The 23,389-nt window shown below is 37.2% G+C and overlaps 2 protein-coding genes across 2 annotated transcripts; both read left to right on the forward strand.

Moving 5' to 3' along the window:
• Positions 1-5,896: 5,896 nt before the first annotated feature.
• On the forward strand, positions 5,897-6,835 carry LOC136158068 (olfactory receptor 2T27-like). The gene has a single exon (XM_065919851.1). It carries the CDS (start codon positions 5,897-5,899, stop codon positions 6,833-6,835), a length of 939 nt encoding a protein of 312 aa, XP_065775923.1.
• Positions 6,836-22,107: 15,272 nt separating this feature from the next.
• On the forward strand, positions 22,108-23,090 carry LOC136158076 (olfactory receptor 2L8-like). Its single transcript, XM_065919856.1, has one exon. The coding sequence runs from the start codon at positions 22,155-22,157 to the stop codon at positions 23,088-23,090; it is 936 nt and encodes a 311-aa protein (XP_065775928.1). The 5' UTR covers positions 22,108-22,154.
• Positions 23,091-23,389: the final 299 nt, after the last annotated feature.

Below are 23,389 nucleotides of genomic sequence, written 5' to 3' on the forward strand. Positions count from 1 at the left end.
ATGAATGACTACGACAATAGTAAGTTAACCTGTACTTTATTTTCAGCCCTTCCTCCAAGAAAAAACAAATCCCTGCCACTTTTTTCCACTACTAGGGCATTTTCCAAGGGCTTCTTCAGCAGCTCAGATGGTAAAGAATCTGCCTGCAATGCAGGAGATAGTGCTTGATCCCTGGGTCAGGAAAATCCCCTGGAGAAGGGAATGACTACCCACTCCAGTATTCTTTCCTGGATAATCCCATGGACAGAGAAGCCTGGTGGGCCCATGGGTTCACAATGAGTCGGACACGACTGAGTGACTAAGCAGCAGAGAATTTTCATAATTAAAGCTCTAAAAGGATATGGAGACCATTTAGCTTGTCTCCTTCCATGCTATATTTTACAGCACAACAATAAATGGTTCTTGTGAGGTAACTATGCCAGCACAAATAAACCTTTGGCCAAACTCCTGGTGTTCTCACTACTTATTCAATGCTACAGAAATAGAGATGAAATATGGAATTGTGACATGACAGACTAGGGACTCAGAATGTGTCATATACTTGTGAAAACTTGGGCCAACTTCTGAACCTTTCAACATCAGTTTTCTTGTCTGACAAATAGAGATGATACTATTTTGTTCATAGAGTTGATTTATTCATTCTTCATTTATTCATTTATTCATTTATTTATTCATTTATTTATTTATTCATTTATTCATTCATTCATTTATTCATTCATTTATTCATTTATTCATTCATTCATTCATTCATTCATTCATTCATTCATTCTTCACCTTCTATATTCTATATTATATATATATTCTATATATTCTATATTAGCACCTTCTATGTTCTACAAATAATACTAAATGTGTCAAGATAAATGAGGCAGGATCACAGCAGTCAAATAGAGATGATACTATTTTGTTCATAGAGTTGATTTATTCATTCTTCATTTATTCATTTATTCATTTATTTATTCATTTATTCATTTATTCATTTATTCATTCATTCATTCATTCATTCATTCTTCACCTTCTATATTCTATATTATATATATATTCTATATATTCTATATTAGCACCTTCTATGTTCTACAAATAATACTAAATGTGTCAAGATAAATGAGGCAGGATCACAGCAGTCAAAAAACTCATGGACTAGTGGTGAAGATAGATACATAGATAGAAACTAAAACTGAAAAAAAAGATGAGAATAATAATAAATTATGAAGGACTGCTTGAAAGATGTTAAGTTCTCTATAAATATCATGTAACTAATGATTTCTTACATTATCAGGCACAGTCACTCCTTCCTTCAGCCTTCTATCAAGGCCCCTTATCAATATCTTTATAGCCTCCCCAATTTTTTTCCTGTTTCACTTCAGTGCTGTGTCCATTTGTACCATTCTCTTTCTGCTCTGATCCCAACATCTGTGCTGTAGCACATTTCTAATATAGCACATTTCACTTTTCCAGCACCTAAATTCCCCACCCTCTCTTTTTTTCAGCACTCAGATATCCCTACTTATTGTGGACCCTTGTGGAAAACTTTTAGGAGAAGGAAAACATCCTTGAGCTCTATGGCATTTGAAAGGCAGAAGACCCTGGCTGTAGAGCTGCTCAAGGTCCTAGTTTGAAACCTGACTCTGCTCCTTGATAGCTGAATGGGAAATTATAGAGACCCTGTTTCACTTCAGCAAAAGTGGAAATAGTACTAATATTATAACCTATTTTTTAAGTGAATATTTGTGGCATCTTTAGTTAGTACTACTTAATGCTTGGTGGGCTTCCCCGAGGCTCAGTAGTAAGAATCCACCCGCAAGCAGGAGCAGTAGAAGACTCGGGCTCAATCTCTGGGTTAGGAAGATCCCCTGGAGAAAGGCATGGCAACCCACTCCAGTATTCATGCCTGGAAAATCTCCATAGGATCACAAAGAGTTGGACACGACTGAAGCAACTGAGCATCTTGCACGCACGCACTTAATGCTTGGTAAGCAAGTTCTCGCCATTTGTTTTCTTGTCTGTTGTTGCAGAGATCACCGTATTTGATGAAAGGTTGACTTGCATGACCTCTACAAGCCCTGGAAATGTCCTATGCTCCATCCCCTTCTCTGCTCCCATTGGGTCTCCTGGAACACAGGCTCCTGGGTCTCTTTCTATATGATGGAATAGTGAGAAGCAGCAGCTCTCTTCATCAGCCCCACCTCCCTACTCTGCTTTTTCTCTAGTGGAAAGAAACTTAGATCCTGAAGAGGTTCAGGGGAGAGTTCTAAACATGTTTTCCTCCAAAAACAGTCAGGTGATAACTATCATAGGATTCTACAGAGCAGACATGTAAGCCACTGATATTAGAGGTAGAAGTTTTTGGTTTAATGCCTGAAGCTGTTGCTAACAGATTTAGAGTGACAGGGGAAGCAGCAATGTGGTGGGTGTAGCAGTAAAAGCACAGAGAGCTATAGCTAAGAGCCCAGTTATTTCTCTCCTTTTCTCCCTTATTTCTCCCTCTTATCAACTGCCTTATTCCCTTACCCTCTATTTCTATGGTGTCCCACCCACCTTTTTTCCTTATCCTATAGAATAAAATGACCAACAGGAATTAATCTCAGTTAATAAGCAGTGGTCCAAGAGCAGGAGACTTGTTTGCTTTTATATTTGTTGGTGATAAATGTCCACTGGTTTCCACAACACATTCTAGTTCTAAAAAGGTCCATAGACTGCACATTACATCTCCTGCTTTTGGAGATAGAATCTGGCTGCATTCCAGTATTTAGTCATGTTCTAGTGCTAAGCTTGAAACCAGGTTGCCAGTTGGAATTAAGCTGATGCACAATAACTCTCACCCAATTTGAAGATTTGAGCGCATAACACATGTGTTTATCTAGCTGTCTCTACCTCTCTTCATAGAAAATTCAGATTTCTTTGTAAACATGGTATAATTAAATCATGCTGTGTTCATTCGCTCAGTCATGTCCAACTTTTTGCAACTTCATGGACTGTAGCCCACCAGGCTTCTCTGGTCTATGGAATTTTTCAGGCAAGAATACTGGAGTAGGTTGCCATTTTCCTCCTCCAGGGGATCTTTCCAGCCCAGAGATCGAATCTGCGTCTCTTGTGTCTCCTACATTGGCAGGCAGATTCTTTTAACACTAGTGCCACCTGGGAAGCCCTAATTAGGTCATGAAGAGTAGTCAAATTCTGTCAGTTAGAGCTCTGATTCTATACCAATTTTTTTGTGATTGAGAAAATTTCTTGGTTTTTCTAAAACTAATTTACTATCATACATAATAGAAGAAGCACATTTCTCACAAACTGTATTTTGATTATGACAAAGAGCCATAAGGAAAATTTGTTAAAATAAAAAGTTAATTAACAAGTACATTAATCCACATAAATGATTACTCACAAGTGATTAGAAGGGCCCAGGGCTTCTAAGCCTCAAAAGTGACCCACAAGCAGAGTTTTTTAAATAATATCTATGGTATGTGCTGATAATATCATAAAAGAATAAAACTTGGGCACCATTTTATATTTTAGCCACATCTCATGGCACGTGGGATCTTAGTTCCCTGAGCAGGAATCAAACACGTGTCCCCAGCAGTGGAAATGGGGATTCTTAACTAGAGGACTGCTAGAGACGCCCATGGGCATCATTTCAGTTGACACGTTTCCTCTTCTTCTTTTTTCTTTACATTCTCTAACATCTTATTCTTCCCCCTCCTCTTATTTTACTTCTTTTATCTCCATTCCATTTCTTTCTCTTTCTCCTTCCAATCTTTATTCAACTCCTTTTTTCATGAACTATTTTAACTCTAGGTTTCAATGATTTCTGACAGCAGCCAGACATACTGCTTGAGCACTGAGCTTGTCAAAGTAAAGAAATATTTCACTTTCATGTGTTCACAAAAGTGAATAATAGCAAAGATATAATAATCTTGAAATATCTGCACTCCAATACTTTCTTATACACTTGCCTATTTTATGATCCATGTTGTAAAATTGTACTGAGGGAGCAATATGTAGGGATTATCAACTACAGGTATTAAAGTTACTTCTCTATTACAAGTGTTGAAATTCAAAGGGAATCAAATATTTTAGAAAGAAGGTAAAATCAGTTTTTGATTTGGATTGGAATGGGCAGAGTTTTGAGAAGACTTCAAAAAGGTACTGACATCAATCAGAATGTTAAATAATGGGAAGGATTTGAGACAGCCTTTACTGGAGGGAGCCTGGTCTAAATAAAAGGAAAACTATCAGTACATAAATAAATCCATGAAGATGGAAAGAAATGATATTTCATAAGATTATGGTGTAAGTCATTATAAGTCAAAATTTTTATTGCAATACAAAAAAATTGGCCAGCTAAATTAGTGACAAACTTGTTGAGTATTTAAATGCAAATATAAGCAGCATTGAGCTTAATTCACTAATTCATGGAGAACATAACGTAATTAGCCTCCAACTAATAAAAATAAATAAATAAATAAAACTAATGTTGTCACAGAGAGTGACTCAGTCACAGCTATGCTAAGATGATTATGTTTGAAGAAGAAGGAGTCTGGACAATCAGCAGAAGAAGACTAAAGATTTAGAATTGAGTGAAATAATAAGTTTGGAAAAGAGGGGAATGTCTGAGAGATACTAATAGTTAAATATGGTTAGATCAATTAACTAATTAAATATATAAGGAAGAATAAATAAACATGGTCTCAATGTTATAAGCCTGAATGTTTGTGTTAGAGGAGAGGCGATGACTGAAATAATCAAGGCATAAAAGGTGGGAGTTGAGCTCAGTTTTTGTATGATAAATTGGAAGTCTTGGCAGGATATGTGATGAAAGTGTTTAAGAAATTGTTGGAAATACAGAAGTGAGCTCCAAAGAGGATAGACAGGTAAATATATTGTTCTGAGAGCTTGAACTCATAGAATCAGGAAAAGCTTCACTCATGAGGTCATATAGTGTCCTGTGCTTAGGAGTGGCCCGTGTGTGATTTAATGATCTGATGTTGCCATCTTGAAATTTTTAATAATTTTGAAAAAAGGGTACCACTTTTAATTTTGCCATTTAAAATATGTATTTGGTCCTGCATGGAGCTATGAAAGATTGACAAGGGAAATAATATAGACAGAGGAGAGTAGGATCTACTTGAGACACTTGAGGAAATGGCCCCATTGATAAGTCAAAAACTAAAAGGAGACCAAAATATGGAGTCTCGTTGTCCCAGGAAATTCCAAATAATGAGTTTTTAATTCTTGGATGGATATGATAACTGTGTAGATATGAAATAATTTTTAAATAGTGGAGTAAATTGATCAGCACTTAGTGTTTATCAAATAATAAGTTAAAGACAGGTGAACCTCACCTTTTTTTTTTTTTTACTGGATTTCTGATTTATCATAAAAGGATGTGATAAAAGATATGGATGAACATTCAGATGAAAGAAATATGCAAGACATGGAGGTTCCATGCCCTGTCTGAGTGCTTCACCCTCCCCAACTCTCCATATGTTCACCACCCATAAGTTCTTCATATGCGTGCTAAATCGTTTCAGTCATGTCCAACTCTTTGTGACTCTATGGACCCTAGCCCACCAGGCTCCTCTGACCATGGGATTCTCCAGGCAAGAATAGTGGAGTGGTTTCCATTTCCTCTTCCAGGGGATCTTCCCAACCCAGGGGTCAAACCCGCATCTCTTACATCTCTTACACTGGCAGGCAGGTTCTTTACCACTAGCACTGGGAAGACTGTAAGGTCCTCAAGACATTTTAAATATCATTTTGTTCAACTAAGACATAGAAAGAATGGATAGGGAAATAGCTAGTCTAAAATAAAAGTTCATAACTAGGCATAAGATTTACGAGATGTCCTATATTTTTTCTCCCACAATGCATCAGCCATCATAGAGGAAGTTGAGATATGGCAAAAAGAAATAACGTATCTACTACAGATTTCATCCTCTTGGGCCTCTTTCCTGAGTTCCAATATGCCAGCCTCCTGGTCTACCTCATTCTTCTGGTCTACCTCATTGCCCTCACAGGGAACTCCATACTCATCTTCCTGATCTGGCTGGATGTTCACCTCCACACTCCCATGTACTTCTTACTCAGCCAGCTGTCTCTCATTGACTTGTTCTACATCTCCAGCTCAGTTCCTAAGATGGTCATCAACCACTCTTTAGGGAAGCACAGCATCTCTTTCACTGGCTGTGGAATCCAAATGTTTTTCTGCCTGAGTCTAGGTGGTGCTGAGTGTCTCCTGCTAACCTTCATGTCGTATGACCGATTTGTGGCTGTTTGTAATCCCCTGCAATACACAGTCATCATGAATTCTAAGGTCTGCTTGCTCATAGCAGTAGCATCATGGACTGGGGGTGCTCTAAATTCACTCATTCAAACTATCTACACCATGCATTTTCCTGTGTGTGGTCTAAAGGAAATAAATCACTTCTTCTGTGAGATGCCAGCTGTCTTGAAGCTATCCTGTGAGGATACTTCAGATTATGAGATGGTGGTGTTTGTGGTAAGTATCATATTTATCCTCATCCCTTTCAACCTCATATTTGCCTCCTACATTCAAATCTTCCTCACTGTTCTCAAAATGAAATCTCCTGAGGGGAGGAGCAAAGCCCTGGCCACGTGCTCTTCTCACCTGACTGTGGTGAGTCTCTACCTGGGGCCAGGCATAGTGGTGTACATGACACCTGGCTCCTCCCACACCCCAGCATTGGATCAAGGGCTTTCTGTGTTCTACACTATACTTACTCCCATGCTGAACCCCATCATATATAGCCTGAGGAACAAGGAGGTGGTGGGGGCCCTGAGAAAGGTCCTGAGGAAGAAGCTGGTATCAAAGTAATTTAAGAAATATCATTACCATAAAGCTAAGTTCAATATGGAAGTCCAAGTTCCTGGTTTGCTTTTTCTCCCTCTACACAGAATTCCTATTTAGGAACATATATTATTTTCAAAATATTGACTCTCCAGTTACTTTATTATGTTTGAAACAAAATAATTAACTTCAGTTATGAGTTGCTTTCATAGAAATATTTGGAGGGAAAGGCTTTAATAGCACATAGATAGAAACATATATACTCAGTTTCCTAATTCATCCACAAAAGTGAATGAGGATTCCCATCATTTTTTTTTTTTTTATCATCACAGAGATAGAGAAAGCTGGGACTACTTATTCTAACATTTGACTAAGTATCAGCCTGATCAGAGAGTAGAACACAGAAGGAGACAGGGTCATTAATTTTCTCCAAGAAGAACTGTTTCCTGCAGGTTAATAATATTTCTTTGATTGAGTGAAAAACAGATTTATTTCTTTGACAACTATTAAGGAACAATTATCTATTGACTGTATTTCATATCTTTTAATTTAATGAAATCTCATTCTGACCTCATAGTTACACTAGGAGTTTTCAGAGATTTGTTACTTTACAGTTTCTTAGTTCTCTTACCTCATCTCCCATTATTCATTTCTCTCAGATAAACAAAACCAACATATTTTTGAGAAAGAAATTTCAAGGAGAGATGGATGTCCTGTCCCTCCCCACTTCCTATGAGAAAAAGTTGGGTGGTGAAAGTGGGGGAGCGATAAAGGAGAGATGAAGACAGTACAGTGTTTTGTTAGTAGATTGTATCTCATTACCCTATCAGAATCTCATGGAGGTCAGCAATATTATAGCCAAACAAAGGAACCGTGTCTTGATATGCAGGGAGAAGATTCCCATGATCCCTTCAAGATCTCAGAGAGACAGAACGTTAGTAAAAATAATGGTGGCTGATATAACAGATATCCCTCCCAAATCTTAGCTCACTAACACAATAAAAGTTTGTGTTTTGTTCATAAAAGTCTAATCTTTAGAGAGGTAGAATGTGTGGTTCTGTTCCTTACACTCAGTGATCCAGACTGACAGAGGCTCTGACATCATCAGCATGTGATTTCTAAGATTGAATGGGCTTTGATGTATATCCAGCAAAAAGGATTGCAGAAATGTCTGAGTTGGTCTTACAGGCTAGGCAGGGAAGTGGCAAACATGACATCTACCCATACTGAATTACCATGGGTTTTCCTGGCAGCTCAGTGGTATAGAATATGCCAGCCAATATAGGAGATATAGGTTTGATCCCTGGGTCAGGAACATATCCTGGAGAAAAAAATGGCAACCCACTCCAATATTCTTGCTTGAGAATTCCCGAGGAGCTTGGTGAGCTACAGTCCATGGGGTTGCAAAAGTGTCAGACACAGCTTAGTGACAACAGCAAGTCTTATGCCACATCTTCCTGAATGGTAGGCTGGAAAATATCTTCGAGCTGTGTCACTGGAGGAAAAGAAAATGGGTTTGGTGAAAACTTCGCCAAATAACTGTGTATTGTGTCCTGGTTGTTGCTGTTCAGTCACTCAGCTATGTCAGACTCTTTGCAACCCCATGGACTGCAGCACCCTAGGCTTCCCTGTCCTTTACCATCTCCTAGAGTTTGATCAAACTCATGTCCATTGAGTTGGTGATGCCATCCAACCATCTTGTCTTCTGTCCTTCCCTTCTCCCCTTGCTTTCAGTCTTTCCCAGCATCAGGGTCTTTTCTAATGAGTCAGCTCTTCCCATCAGGTGGCCAAAGTATTGGAGGTTCAGCTTCAGCATCAGTCCTTCCAATGAATATTCAGGTTTGAATTCCTTTAGAATTGACTGGTTTGATCTCCTTGCAGTCCCAGGGACTCTCAAGAATCTTCTCCAACACCACAGTTCAAAAGCAATCCTTCGGTGCTCAGCCTTCTTTGTGGTCAAACTCTCACATTCATACATGACTACTGGGGAAACCATAGCTCTAACTAAATGGACCTTTGGTCAGCAAAGCAATGTCTTTGCTTTTCAATATGTTGCCTAGGTTTGTCTTAGTTTTTCTTTCAAGGAGCATGCATCTTTTCATTTCATGGCTGCAGTCACCTTCCACAGTGATTTTGGAACCCAGGAAAAGAGTCTGTCACTGTTTCCATTGTTTCTCCATGTATTTACCATGAAGTGATGGGACCAGATGCCATGATCTTTGTTTTTTGAATGTTTAGTTATAAGCCAGCTTTTTCACTTTCCTCTTTCACCTTCACCAAGAGGTCTTTAGTTCCTCTTCACTTTCTGCCATAAAGGTGGTGTCATCTGCATATATGAGGTTATTGATATCTCCCAGAAATCTTGATTCCAGATTCTGCTTCATCCAGTCTAGCATTTCACATGATGTACTCTGCGTATAAGTTAAATAAACAGAGTAACAGTATACACCCTTGATGTACTCTTTTCCCAATTTTTAACCAGTCTATTGTTGCATGTTTGGTTCTAACTGTTGCTTCTTGACCTGCACACAGATTTCTCAGGAGGCAGGTAATGTGGTCTGGTATTCCCATCTGATTAAGAATTTTCCAAAGTTTCTTGTGATCCACACAGTCAAAGGCTTTAGTGTAGTCAATGAAGCAGAAATAGATGTTCTTCTGAAATTCTCTTGCTTTTTCTATGATCCAAAAGATGTTGGCATTTTGATCTCTGGTTCCTCTGCCTTTTTCAAATCCAGCTTGACTATCTGGAAGTTCTCGGTTCACGTACTGTTGAAGCCTAGCTTGGAGAATTTTGAGTATTACTTTGCTAGCATGTGAAATGAGTGCAATTGTGTGATAGTTTGAGCATCCTTTGACATTGCCCTTCTTTGGCATTGGAGTTAAAACTAATTTTTCCAGTCCTGTGGCCACTGCTGAACTTCCCAAATTTGCTGGCATATTGAGTGCAGCCCTTTCACAGCATCATCTTTTAGTATCTGAAATATCTCAGCTGGAATTCCATCATCTCCACTAGCTTTGTTCATAGTGATGCTTCTAAGACCCACTTGACTTTGCACTCCAAGATGTCTGGCTCTAGCTGAGTGATCACACCATTGTGGTTATCTGGGTCATTAAGATCTTTTTTTTGTATACTTCTATGTATTCTTGCCACCTCTTCTTAATGTCTTCTGCTTCTGTTAGTTTCATACCATTTCTGTCCTTTATTGTGCCCATCTTTGCATGAAATGTTCCCTTGGTATCTCTAATTTTCTTCAAGAGATCTCTAGTCTTTCCCATTCTATTGTTTTCCTCTATTTCTTTGCATTGATCACTGAGGAAGGCTTTCTTGAACTCTGCATTCAAATGGGTATATCTTTCCTTTTCTCCTTTGCCTTTCACTTCTCTTCTTTTCTCAGCTATTTGTAAGGCCTCCTCAAACAATCATTTTGCCTTTTTGCATTTCTTTTTCTTGGGGATAGTTTTGATCACTGCCTCCTGTACCTGTTATGGACCTCCATCCATAGTTCTTCAGGCACTTTATCAGATCTAATCCCTTGAATCTATTTGTCACTTCCACTGTGTAATCATAAGGGATTTGATAGATCATACTTGGCACATAGAGCCAATAACATAGTCACTGGCTTCAGCAAAGCAGTTAAGCAATTGAATAGTACACATGCTCTTCAGTATCAAAAGAAAGAAGCTACTTAAGGGACTTGCCCACAGAAACAAGGTAAAATGAGAGGGTAATTACATAATATGCTAAAAATGTTTTTTAATTACAGCAAGCAACCAGATTGGGCCTCAAACAATTAGTTCGCTTCCTATGAAAAAATATATTTAAAACTGTTTTCTCACTATTTTCTACAACTCAATTTTGCTATCATCTCATAAAATAACTTGAAAAGTTGTTTTGTGTTTATAGTATACCTGTGCATGTGTGCTAAGTCGCTACAGTCATGTCCAACTCTTTGTGATCCCATGGACTGCCAGGCTCCTCTGTCCATGGGATTCTCCAGGCAAGAATACCGGAGTGGGCTGCCACACCCTTTTCCAGGGGATCTTTCTCACCCGGGAATCAAGACAGCATCTCCTATATCTCCTGGATTGGTAGGAGGGCTCTTTACCACTAGCACCAGCTGGAAAGCCTAGTATCCTTATAGTACTTTTTAGTATTCATGATGTATTTATCACCTGAGAAAACTGAAAAAATATTCTAATTAAATCCCAAATGACATCTACCATACTACTATCTACTACTATCTACTATCTACTACTACTATCTACTATACTAGACACCTACTATCTAGAATAGTGACTCTTTAATACAGCTGAACCATGTTAAATACCCTGCTTAAGTAAAGAAAATGAGAACTAAGATGCATTTCTTTCCTGAGGTCTTATTACTCTCAAGGATTTACCAATCATATTTATCAAATTGAATATAACATATTGTGAAAATATTATGTGCCATAAACTATGCTAATGTTTGTGATCAAAGTCCCATAAAATGCATATGAATTAAAATTTGTCTATTTTTAATGTTGGGATGGGTACATCAAAAAGACTACAAACAATAAATGCTGAAGAGTGCATGAAGAAAAGGGAACCCTCTTACAGTGTTGGTTGAAATGAAAATTGATGCATCCACTATAGAAAACAGTATGCAGTTTCTTTTAAAAACTGGAGTTACCATATGATCCAAGATTCTCATTCCTGCACCTATATCCAAAAAAATGAGAACTGTAATTTGAAAAGACATATGCAGCCCAATGTTCATATCAGCACTATTTATAATTGGCCAAGACATGGAAGCAACCTAAGCGTGCATCAACAAATGAATAGATAAAGAATATACACATACACAATAGAAAATGGAATATTACTTCTACAAAAGGAATGAAATATTGCCATTTGCAGCAATGTGAGTGGGCCTAGACATTATCATACTAAGTAAATCAGACAGAGAAAGAAAAACATTATATGATATTATTTATTTGTGAAGTCTAAAATTAGTACAAGTGAACCCATTTACAAAACAAAAACAGACTCACAGACATACAAAACAAACAGAGTTATCAAAGGGAAAAGGACACAGGGATAAATCAGAAGTAAGGGATTAACAGATGTATATTACTGTGTGTAAAATAGATAAACAACAAGGATGTGCTGTATAGCACAGGGAACTACATTCAATATCTTGTCATAACCTGTAAGGAAAAAACTCTGAAAAAAATTATATATCTGAATCATTTTTCTGTGAAAAATGTTAGTTTCACCTGAAATTAATCAAATCTTGTGAATCAACTATACTTGAGTAAAAAATAATGTTAGGATGAGCAGACTTCCAAGTCTAGTACTTTTTAGGGAGTGTCAAGGAAGATTCCTCTGAGGAAGTTTACTTTTTAAATTGAAGTATTGTTGATTTATGATGAAGTTTTACTGAAGCTGAAACATGAAAATAGGGAGTAACCAAGTTGAGGAAAAGAGAAAATGTATTTCAGGATAAAGAACAAAATGCAGGGGATTCTAGAACTTGTGAAGTACTTAGGGTAATGATATCTCCAAGCCTTCGTGATTGTAAGTAGCAGGAAAGGAAAGAGTGGTGGGAAATAAGTTTGAGGAATTTCTTGTCTTGAGTTCTCCTTAAAACAGAGCCTGATACAGGGACTTGGGAGATGATCTCAGGAAGCAAGAGAGATACCATAGGGGGAGTGACATAGAGAAGGTGGAAAAATATAAAGTTTTTATTGGGCTTTTTTGTTTGGTTGGTTGGTTCATTTTCTGGCCACACTATGCAGCATGCAGGATCTTAGTTCCTCTACCAGGAATGGAACCTCTGCCTCCTGTGTTTGGAGTGCAGAGTCTTAACCACTGGACTGCCAATTATAAGATTTCCATATTATACAGTATTCAAGGATGTTACTGTGTGTAGTTGGAGTTCTATTTTGTTGGTACTCCTAAGAAGCATACATAATGCCTTCCAGAATTATCTAACTGAAAGTCAGTAGAAAGAAAAATTCCCTCACCAGTCTCAATCTTCTTTGGTCAATTTCTATTCTCAGGAGTTACTTCCACAGTTGCATTTCAAGTTCAATACCTATATTTTGACAAAATCTAAGCTCGAGGGCATGGGAAGCATAAATGTCACAAGTGACAAAGAAGGGAGGAAGAAGCAATCATTGCTTTGGCCCTTGCACTGATACATTCCAGGTATTGTGTTATAGCACTGTGTGATAAACCTTGATTCAGTACATATACCACATCCTGGAGGACAACACCCCATCTCCCTGACCTTGAGCTAGAATCTTCAATGAAACTTTAAAGGTATTCTTGTTGTTCTATCAGGTTAACAGTTTCCAAATGAATTCTCATATGGTAGGATGAGAGAATCATGAGGTCATACATGCATTGCCACAGGCCCATCACTGTAAAATAGGCACCTTTGCCTGAGGCAATATTGATGTAAGATTCAGTATTTCTCAACAAGGAACTGTGCAAACTCTTGAAGAAATACTGGAAGAGGTAGTGAAGAGAATAAAAATCAAATTCACCACCATAGATGCCAATTCCATGAAGAATCATCCTTGTCTTGTGTGGGGTACTATGGTCCAATGTGACAATTATGCTGTTCATTCAGCATTGGTTTCTAGATAATCCCTATTGATTGATTTTGGTTCAAGGGTACCCATGGTATTGGACCCATGCACAGCCTGGTTCATTGCATTCATAGTCATTCCATTCATGGCCCTATTATATATAAACACCGGGTTGGCCATTGATAAAAACTACATGACCTTTACTGGATAAGTCATTCTGCCCACCTGTTTCTTTAGTGACCATTCAATGATGGGTGATCTAAGAAGGCACTGATATGAAGTAGAAAGTTCTGCTCAGTTTCTTCCTATCTTACAGATTCATTCATACTTCATGCTCCTTCCATAGATTTCTTTGTTTCTGATTTTCAAATTATGCTTCCCCAGGCCACATAAAACTAGCCAAACCATTAACCATGGCTTAAGATATGTATGTCCTTATCTCAGTCTACCTCTCTATACATACGGAGTAAATAATTAAACCTCTGCCCTGAGGAAAGATTTTTTACACACAACTATCCTTTAGGGTATCCTAGAATGGGGTCATAATGTAAAAGAAATCCCTTATTTTGGCTTAAACCAATGTACTAAACCAATGCATCAGTTAATTAGGTTCACATTATTGCCTTTTCCATTCTTTGATCTTATATGAGCTTAGGAAGAGGCATTGGTTTAACAAAAGTAGATGTCTTTGAAGACTGATTGGGCTACCATTCATGGTACCATTCATGGATCATTACTTATGATCTTTGAATCTTCTTAATTCAGTTTCTCAATACATCATTTTCATTATATGTTGGATTGCTGTGCCTGGTTAAACTCACCATTTGATCCATTTGAAATAATGGCTCATGGTAGGCTCCTCCTGCTACATAGTCACTTGTCAAATACAGGTGTTCAGTTTCTAACATCAGATTGTGTGTCCAATGATACGCCACGCTCTGCTATAGAAGACATGGACAACTTTAAAATCTTAGGATTCTGAATTGTAACTCTTCTACAGCTCCTGTTTAAAAGTCTACACACCATTTTAAACACTATTGTGGAAATAACTGAAGATAATACAAATGAGAGAATATCAAAGATATTTAATTAGAGCTTTTGCAGTAAGGAGGGTCTCTCTGGTGGCTCAGAAGGTAAACAATCTGTGTGCAATGCAGGAGGTCCAGGTTCAATCCCTGGGTTGGGAAGATCCTCTGGAGAAGAGAATGGCTACCCATTCTAGCATTCTTTTTTTTTTTTTTTTTTTTTTTTTTACTTTTTATTTTATTCTACTATAATTTTGTTGCTATTCTTGTTTCTAGTATTCTTGCCTGAAGAATTCCAAAGACAGAGGAGCCTGGCAGGCTGCAGTCTATGGGGTCACAAAGAGTCAGACACAACTGAGTGACTAATGCTTTACAGTAAGGGAATCAGCTACCATCACTTCAGTTTGGTAGAGAATCAAAGTCAAGCAGAGGAGTGGGAAAACTTCATTGTGGGATAAAGGATGGTGTCATGTATGCCCTATTGGAGGTTTTTGACTTGTGGAAGCTGTAGGTAGGCTAACTAAAAACAGAGTGTCATTTGTTATTGATTAGGAGAGGATATTTGGCTTCTTCCAACTGGTCCTAAGTTGTAAATGAGCACAAAAACTAAGACTGATAATAATCGAGTCTTAACTGGTTCAGGTCAGTTTCTATTTGGTTATCATCTGATCTTTTGAATTGGTTACTAGAGATTATAGGCTGGCTTCCTGGGCTGATTGCTGAAAGTTGTGGGTAAAAGTTCTGTTTTGATACAGAGTCTGGCTGTTATCCATTTGTATACTTACCTCACACTTCTAGCAATATTTGATATGGAGAGTTTTAACATCGCCCTATAGCAAGACTGTGAATATTTACTACTTGTACTTCCCACATAATAACTGAACATTTTTTATTCTATTTATTGAAAAGTGAAGTGAAAGTGTTAGTTGCTCAGTCATGTCTGATTCTTTGTGACCCCAAGGAATGTAGCCCACCAGGATCCTTTGTCCATGGAATACTCCCGGCAAGACTACTGGAGTGGGTATCCATTCCCTTCTCCAAGGGATCTTCCTTACTCAGGGATCAAACCTGGGTCTCCTGAATTGCAGGCAGTTTCTTTACTGTCTGAGACACCAGGGAAGCCGCATTCTCTTTACTGGTGGGAAATTAAAAGGACATTTTTGCAAGATTAGCAACCAAATACCAGTACTAGAGATTATGGTTATTTTAGTCATCAAAGATATCATATTTGGAATGAAACCATTCTAGGGAATATCACCAACCTGATTATCCCTTCATCCTTAAAATGGAGAATAAAATTAAATATAATGTCATAGTTCATATTCACTAACAGTTAGTGAATATGTTTTCAATAAACTTATAAAGATAACCAACTTTTTCTTTTAGGATTCAGATATTTAATATTTTAGGCTTTGTGATCTATAGTGTCTCTGCCACAACTAATCAACTCTGAAAGTATAGAAGCAGCTGTAGCTAATATGGAAATTAATAAGAATGAATAAACCTTACTGATGGACATTGAAATTTGAATTTCACACAATTTCCTGAGTCCATGGGCCATACAAGCATATGCAGCAGGACACATTTGGTGGTAGGTTGCTGACTCTAAATACAAATGATATAAAGGTAAATCAGTGCTATCCCTGTCCTCAAACAGCTGCATTATAACATGAAAGCGGAAACACATACGCTGCAGCTGCTGCTAAGTCGCTGCAGTCGTGTCTGACTGTGCGACCCCATAGACGGCAGCCCACCAGGCTCTCCTGTCCCTGGGATTCTCCAGGCAAGAACACTGGAGTGGGTTGCCATTTCCTTCTCCAATGCATGAAAGTGAAAAGTGAAAGTGAAGTCATTCGCCGTGTCCGACTCTTAGCGGCCCCATTGACTGCAGCCTACCAGGCTCCTCCGTCCGAGGAATTTTCCAGGCAAGAGTACTGGAGTGGGGTGCCATTGCCTTCTTCAAACACATATGCTAGAGTAATTCAAATAACAAGGCAGGAATTTTGATCAAAAATCCAGAGTACTGTATATGTTTGTTCATACCACTTTTACAAATTAAACACATAAATTTATACATTTGTATGCAAAGAGTTGATATTGCCAAAATACTACATATTAATTTATAATTGCATTTCTACTGATAAAACATAAAATTATTAAATTATTTCCAATCCTTTTGAGAGTTGCATGTGTGATGAAGGGGTTAAAGTGTTTAGAACCAAGTTTACTTTTTTAACTAAGGTACATTACTTTTCCAACTTTTTCTGAATGTATTTGCCTGATTTTTTATTTCCTTTGACAATTGTCTGTTGTTTTTAAGGAATTAAAGTGTATATTTCAAAACAATCTGGTTTTCATGATAATTATTTTGCAAATTATTTTTGAGTCTTTGTGGGCAAATATTCCATCATAGTTAGTCAGACTGCTTTTAGAGATAGGAAACATTATATCTTTAGATACTGTGTTTTGCTCTAGATATGCAAAAGATACCCTCAAAACCAGGTAATAATTAACCAAGACAGACTTCACATTGACTTTCTGAGAAACATTACAAGGACTTCATTAATTTCATTAATCAATTGGGTTATAGAAAACACAGCCTAGTGAGGCAGCTTTACTATGCCTACGTTCACAGACAACATTATTAAAACTCAGAAATTTAAGTTATTTGAGTAAAATTTACAGTTAAAAAATTGGAGGGATGACCATTAATTTAGGTCCTTCTGATCTCAGTTTATTTTATTTACCATGTGTTAGTATGTTAAAATGAAGCTATATTATCAAACTGCTATAAAATGAACTTGATTATAAGTCATATTGGCTATAAAGAATCATAAAAAAAAATTGGGGGAAGTTTCTTGGGGGGCAAGGTAAATGTAGAAATATTGAATATTGAGTATCCTATTTTTGAAGTTTATCATAGAGCAGATTACATGTCCCTGATGGTAAGTCATCATTTGCCTTGTGGTTTATCATGTGAAAATATTTTAAGACATCTGAATATTTTTCCATGGTGAGAAATATTTTTGTACATTTTGACTTTTGCCAATTAATTTCTAAGTTTTCCTATTACAATCTGCAATCAAAATTAATTGAAGTCTGGGGACTGTGTTCCCCTAAGTCATTCACTACCAAGGTCTCCAGACCCTTGAAGGGAAATTATTAAACAATCTATCTATCAAGTTAGATCTTCACTGATATACCAACCAGTATTTAATATACATAGAATCATAGCCACAGGTCTCACTTTCAAAATGCTTGACTTGCCATAAACATCAAGTCAGTTGCATTCACTTTTCTATGCAAAATAAAGGCTGAATAGTGAGACTGTGTGCCTGATCACAGAAAATTTGGAACTTTTCAGCAATTCCAAGAGGCAGAGGAGACTGGAGACAAATACAATTTAAGGTAGAAATGAAACTGAGAAAAATAAAGAATTTTGAACCTTGCCTGGTAATGGAAATGTTGTAGAGAATCTACATGATTATCATTAAGTCCTCAAATATCAGATTTTGGTGATTATATATATCAAAGGAAAATAAAAATCTGACTGTATGCTCCCCAGGATTGAGGTCTAGGGGAAAGCTACATAGAATTACATTTCTGTTTGACTATCTGTCGGAATTATATCACTTAGTATATGTGTTGCCGAAGCGAGCACAGGAATTATATCACTTAAATAACGAGTCGTAAAAACTCATATAATCAAACCCAGCGTAATACTGAGCAGGTGCCATTTATGATGTCAAGTAAAACATTTGAGAATGAGAATTACTATTCATTTAGACTCAAACCTGATATCCAAAGATGCACCTAAACTCAGGAAACAATTTAATCTCTTGATAATTTCTTGAATTAATCCTGTTGCTTTAGAAAAGCTGTTTGATGACTGAGTTGTGATTCCATTTCCATCTGCCTTGTATGAACCCATAGTAGATATGACCTCAAAGTATGCTAACAATAAGGGCAAACTCAGTTCCTAAAATGATGTAGTAGTCATATCATTGTAAAAACTTTTAAAATGTCAATTAAAAAAAGGTCAATAAAATTCTACAGATTAATATCACACTGTCCTCTTTTTAAGTAGATTTATCTTCCATATTAGAGAAATAATGGAAATATATTCAGAGTTGACTCTCAGTAAGTACTTATTCCATTGAATTAAGCTAATAAAATTGATCCACTTTTGTGAGAAAAATTTAACAAATAAGTCAGAAATATTTACTAAGTGATAGTTGATTGTTCTACTTAAAAAATACTGTGTATAATTTGGTTATGCTATGATCCAAGGTTTCTACTTCCTAAACACCAACCAACAATTTGTTTTCAGGTAGTTGGTTATTATTTAATAAGTATTTATAAAAAGCTAAGTAAAAGTATCAAGTAAAAAAATTAAACACATGTGGATGTTTTTTCTCCAAAACTTTCTCCAAAAGTTTTGGCTCCAAATTAATTTTAAACACTGACTTTGTCATCTTCATTAACCTTTTTACCAGTTGTATTCTCATTGTTATAAAGTTAACCACTCATACTCTTAAAGACTATCATAGCTTGGGTAACTGAAGTTAGGAGCACAGACCTAAAGCAAATTGTCAAACAGAGTGGTAACAGTGATACTGATGATTTTTGAGATTTAGAATATTTGAATGTTAGAATGTTTGCCATATCTCATACTCACTTTAAGTTGAAAGTCCTTTGATTATTATTCTAGCAAAAGAAACCAAGTATTTTTAGTAGACATATGAGTTCAACATAAAATACCAAAAGAGTTGGATGTTTCAACTCAGTGAAGTAAATGGCAGGACAAGTTACATGGTGTGACATAAATGTACAGTTAAGAATGCCATGAGGCTACTCAGGAATGAGAAAACCTCAGGCTTTCATAGTTATATAGTTCAAAACAGTTGAACAAAAAAATGCGTAAGAATTCTAATTTGTTTCCCACTTACTTAGGAAATGTGACTTATACCATAAATCAATAAGTGTTTGTAACCCAACAAACTCTGTGTTGCCTCAATCTTCAAATGTACATGAGTTGTTGTGTACTAAGGTAGATATGGGGTTTCCCTGGTGGCTCAGATGGTGAAGAATCCACCTGCAATGCGGGAGACCTAGGTTTGATCCCTGGATTGGGAAGATCCCCTGAAGGAGGGCATGGCAACCCACTCTAGTATTCTTGCCTGGAGAATCCCCTTGGACAGAGGAGCCAGATGGGCTACAGTTCATGGGGTCACGAAGACTCAGACACGACTGAGCGACTAAGCACAGCACAAGGTAGATAAAACTCAAATTAAATCTTACCTAAGTACCCACTTACATCTTCCTCAGACACTAGCTCTGTCTCCTGTGTTGACATGTCACCCTATAGGAGACGTAGTTATAGCACTTATTCCACTCTTCTGTGATTAGTAGATATAAATGATTTCATAGCTAAACTCACAGTTCATTGAAATTATAGACTGTATCTTAATGCACCATTGCCCTTTCTTCAGCACTAGTAGAGAATGTGTAAAATATAGTGATTATTATGTAAATGTAGAATGAAAAATAAGTGGATGGTAAAAGTATTTCAAGAACTATTCTATAACTCTTCTAAAATAATATGAATATGACTTCAGCAAAATTTGTGTTTCCTGATCATTTGTAACAAGATTACCTTCATAATTTATATTTTAGCAGAGTTGTTACTAAAGGAACAATAATAGTATTTATTAATGGATATTTTGTTACAAAAATCATCTGGATAAACACATTCAGAAATGAACCATCATGTTAAACCAAAGGAGGGCATTGTTTAAACTATGAAATTCCTGCTGCATTAATAGAGAACAGGATTTCCAGCTATTTTGATGTCTATGCTATATTACTGCACTTCTGAGAAGAAACACCAAATATGAAATTTCCCCATATACAGCAATTGTCTTATTCAGGAGCAGGAAATCCACTTTTCCGTAAGATGATATGGAAGGAACGAGCTTTAGTTCTCATCATCAATGCCAGTCCAGTGAGGGATTTGTCATATATTCTACATGAAAATGTTTACTACTGAACTCCATGGGGTTTGTTCAACCTACTGATTAAATATTCATTGACTATATATTCTTCTATAGCTACTGTGCCGATTTTATTGAGATAGAGTAGATAAGTAAAACATAATCCTAGCACTTAAAACCTTAACATTTATGTGAGGAGAAATACATATACATGGAAAACTATAATAAACATATACAATAATAACTCATCTAAGCTTCATGACTACCCTCTTGATGTCATTTGATTAACTTCCTTATTTTAAAGATGAGGAAAGTGAGGCACACATAGTAAATGATGCAGCTAGGCTTGAATTTGGGTATCCTAGCCCCTGATACCCTGAGGCGTTTCAGTGGTAAGTATCCGTCTGCCAGGGCAGGAGATGCAGGAAATGTGGGTTCGATCCCTGAGTCAGGAAGATCACTTGGAGGAGGACATGGGAAGCCACTCCACTATTTTTTCCTGAAAAATCCCATGGACAGAAAAGACTGGAGGGCTACAGTCCATTGCAGTCACAAAGAGTCAGACGCCTGAGTGACTGAGCACGTATGCAACCCCTGACCTATGCTCTTAGACTCCAAGCTACATTGTCTCTTAGCTATGATGATAAATAATTATATGTGCGATGTGATTAGGGACTGTAGAAATATGGATAGGAAAATTTCTTCTTCGGCTTTCAGTATACTGATAATTCTGAGCAGAAATAAAAGCAAAGGTTCAGCTGTGTGGAGAAACCATGAGAATGTACATTTGACTGGAATTTGGGTTATCTGTTTTAAATTAATGGAATCTAAGGTTTATAAGGTATCTTGGACCCAAGTCATGGAAAACCTAAAATTCTAAACTGAAAATATAAGATTTATTTGGTCAGAAATAGGGACTATTGATAGCTTCCTAGCAGGTAATTATGTATGTCGAGGAATTTCTATTACTCCATTTATGATGGTATGCATACCTACTCAGTTGCTCAGTCAAGTCTGAATCTTTGTGACCCCATGGACTGTAGCCTGCCAGGCTCCTCTGTCCATGGAATTTCCCAAGCAAGATTATTGGAATGGGTTGCCATTTCCTATTCCAGGGAATCATCCCAATCCAGAGATTGAATCCATGTCTTTTGCATCTTCTGCATTGGCAGGCAGATTCTTTACCACCCATGCCAATTGGGAAGCTTGTTTATGATGGCACTTAGCCATAAAAAGGAAATCAACGGGATACGTCATTAAAATTTTGAAAAGTAATTGATTTGTGATTTTCAAAGCTAAATTGAGTGAATTAATTTGATATTTCTTTTGCCCAAATATATAAGAGTTAATAATCAGAGTCCATGACTATCAGAAATAATATATACATTTTGAGGTTCAAGTTTGTAGAAAGTAGATCCATTGTCACTGTGGGATTCTCCAAGTAAAAGCGAAGAGAGAGAGAAAATAAAGAATAGAAAGAGGAAAACAAAATGAATCTAAACGAGGTGAAGAGGAACTAAATTTGATCATTTTTTAAAATATTCTTTATTTAACACACTTTTAGGCAATTGCTCAATAATATGTAGTTAAATACTTCTGATGAGTTAATAGCACATATTGTGAGAGTCCAATATTGAGGGGAAAGATATAAAATTTTAGATCCACGTATTGATACAAGACAGGTACTGAATGTCCATTGTTCTAATCCATTTGATTTGTTCCCCAGCCCTGTTATATTTCTTTTAGAGGCATGGTGGGTGGGAATGCATCATCAGTAACTGATTTCATCCTTATGGGACTCTTTCCTGAGTTTCAGCATTCCATTGTTCTCAACTTCATGATTATTTTCATCTACATTCTTGCCTTTCTGGGAAACTTACTTCTCATTGTCTTGATTTGGGGGGACTCTCGGCTCCATACACCCATGTACATTCTCCTCAGTCAACTCTCCCTCATTGACTTGACATTAACTTCTACCATTATTCCGAAGACAGCCTCTAACTTTTTCACGAGGAAAAGGACCATATCACGGATTGGCTGTGGAATGCAGAGTTTCTTCTACCTGATGTTGGGAATGTCAGAATGCCTCATCTTGACTCTCATGGCTTATGATCGCTACGTGGCTGTCTGCATCCCACTGCGTTATCTCACCATCATGAGCCCCAGGTTCTGTCTGCACATGGTTGCTGGATGTTGGATTGGAGGCTCCATAGGTTCATTTATCCATACAGTCTACCCTATGCATTTTCCCATCTGTGGGTCAAGGGAGATCCACCATTTCTTCTGTGAGGTCCCAGTCCTCATTAAGCTTTCCTGTGAAGACACGTCAGTGTACCAGTTAGTGGTGGTGGTTACAAGCATTGTACTGCTTGTTGTGCCTTTCAGTCTCATCATAGCTTCCTATACACTCATCTTCCTCACTGTCCTCCGTATGAACTCTGTCAAGGGCAGGAAAAAAGCCCTGACCACCTGCTCTTCCCACTTGACTGTGGTAAGTCTCTTCTTTGGCCCAAACATATTCATCTACATGACTTTCACTTCCTCACACAGTCCAGAACAGGACCAGGCTCTCTCTCTTTTCAGCAACATCCTCACCCCCTTGCTGAACCCCCTTATCTACAGCCTGAGGAATAAGGAGGTGGTGGCAGCACTCATGAAGTTGATGGGGAGATGTGGGGTATCTTAATAGATAAGGAACACTTCTCAGCTGTGAAAAGAACATGCTTGTGACCATGGACTAAACTACAGTTCAGAGTTTAAATCCCAAGGTGTTGTGTGGTTCAGGAAACCAGGGTGATTGCAACCCTATGTAAATAAAACTTTTCATGTGTGATTTCCCGGTTTCTAATGGAGGTCCTTAACTTTTCACTGGGGCATTATTATGTTAGGAAAAATTCAAGAAAATTAGTTTACATGTTAAGTTAAATATTATTTGAAATCTATGACGTTATTAAAATTTTTCTCTAATAAAATATAAATTAACTA

Source organism: Muntiacus reevesi, chromosome 1 (assembly GCF_963930625.1).
Source record: "Muntiacus reevesi chromosome 1, mMunRee1.1, whole genome shotgun sequence".
Classification (NCBI taxonomy): Eukaryota; Metazoa; Chordata; class Mammalia; order Artiodactyla; family Cervidae; genus Muntiacus; species Muntiacus reevesi.

What these genes read in the sequence shown, in the direction of transcription:
- LOC136158076 (XM_065919856.1), top strand. Translation starts at nt 22,155, where the DNA reads ATGGTGGGTGGGAATGCATCATCAGTAACTGATTTCATCCTTATGGGA.
- LOC136158068 (XM_065919851.1), top strand. Translation starts at nt 5,897, where the DNA reads ATGGCAAAAAGAAATAACGTATCTACTACAGATTTCATCCTCTTGGGC.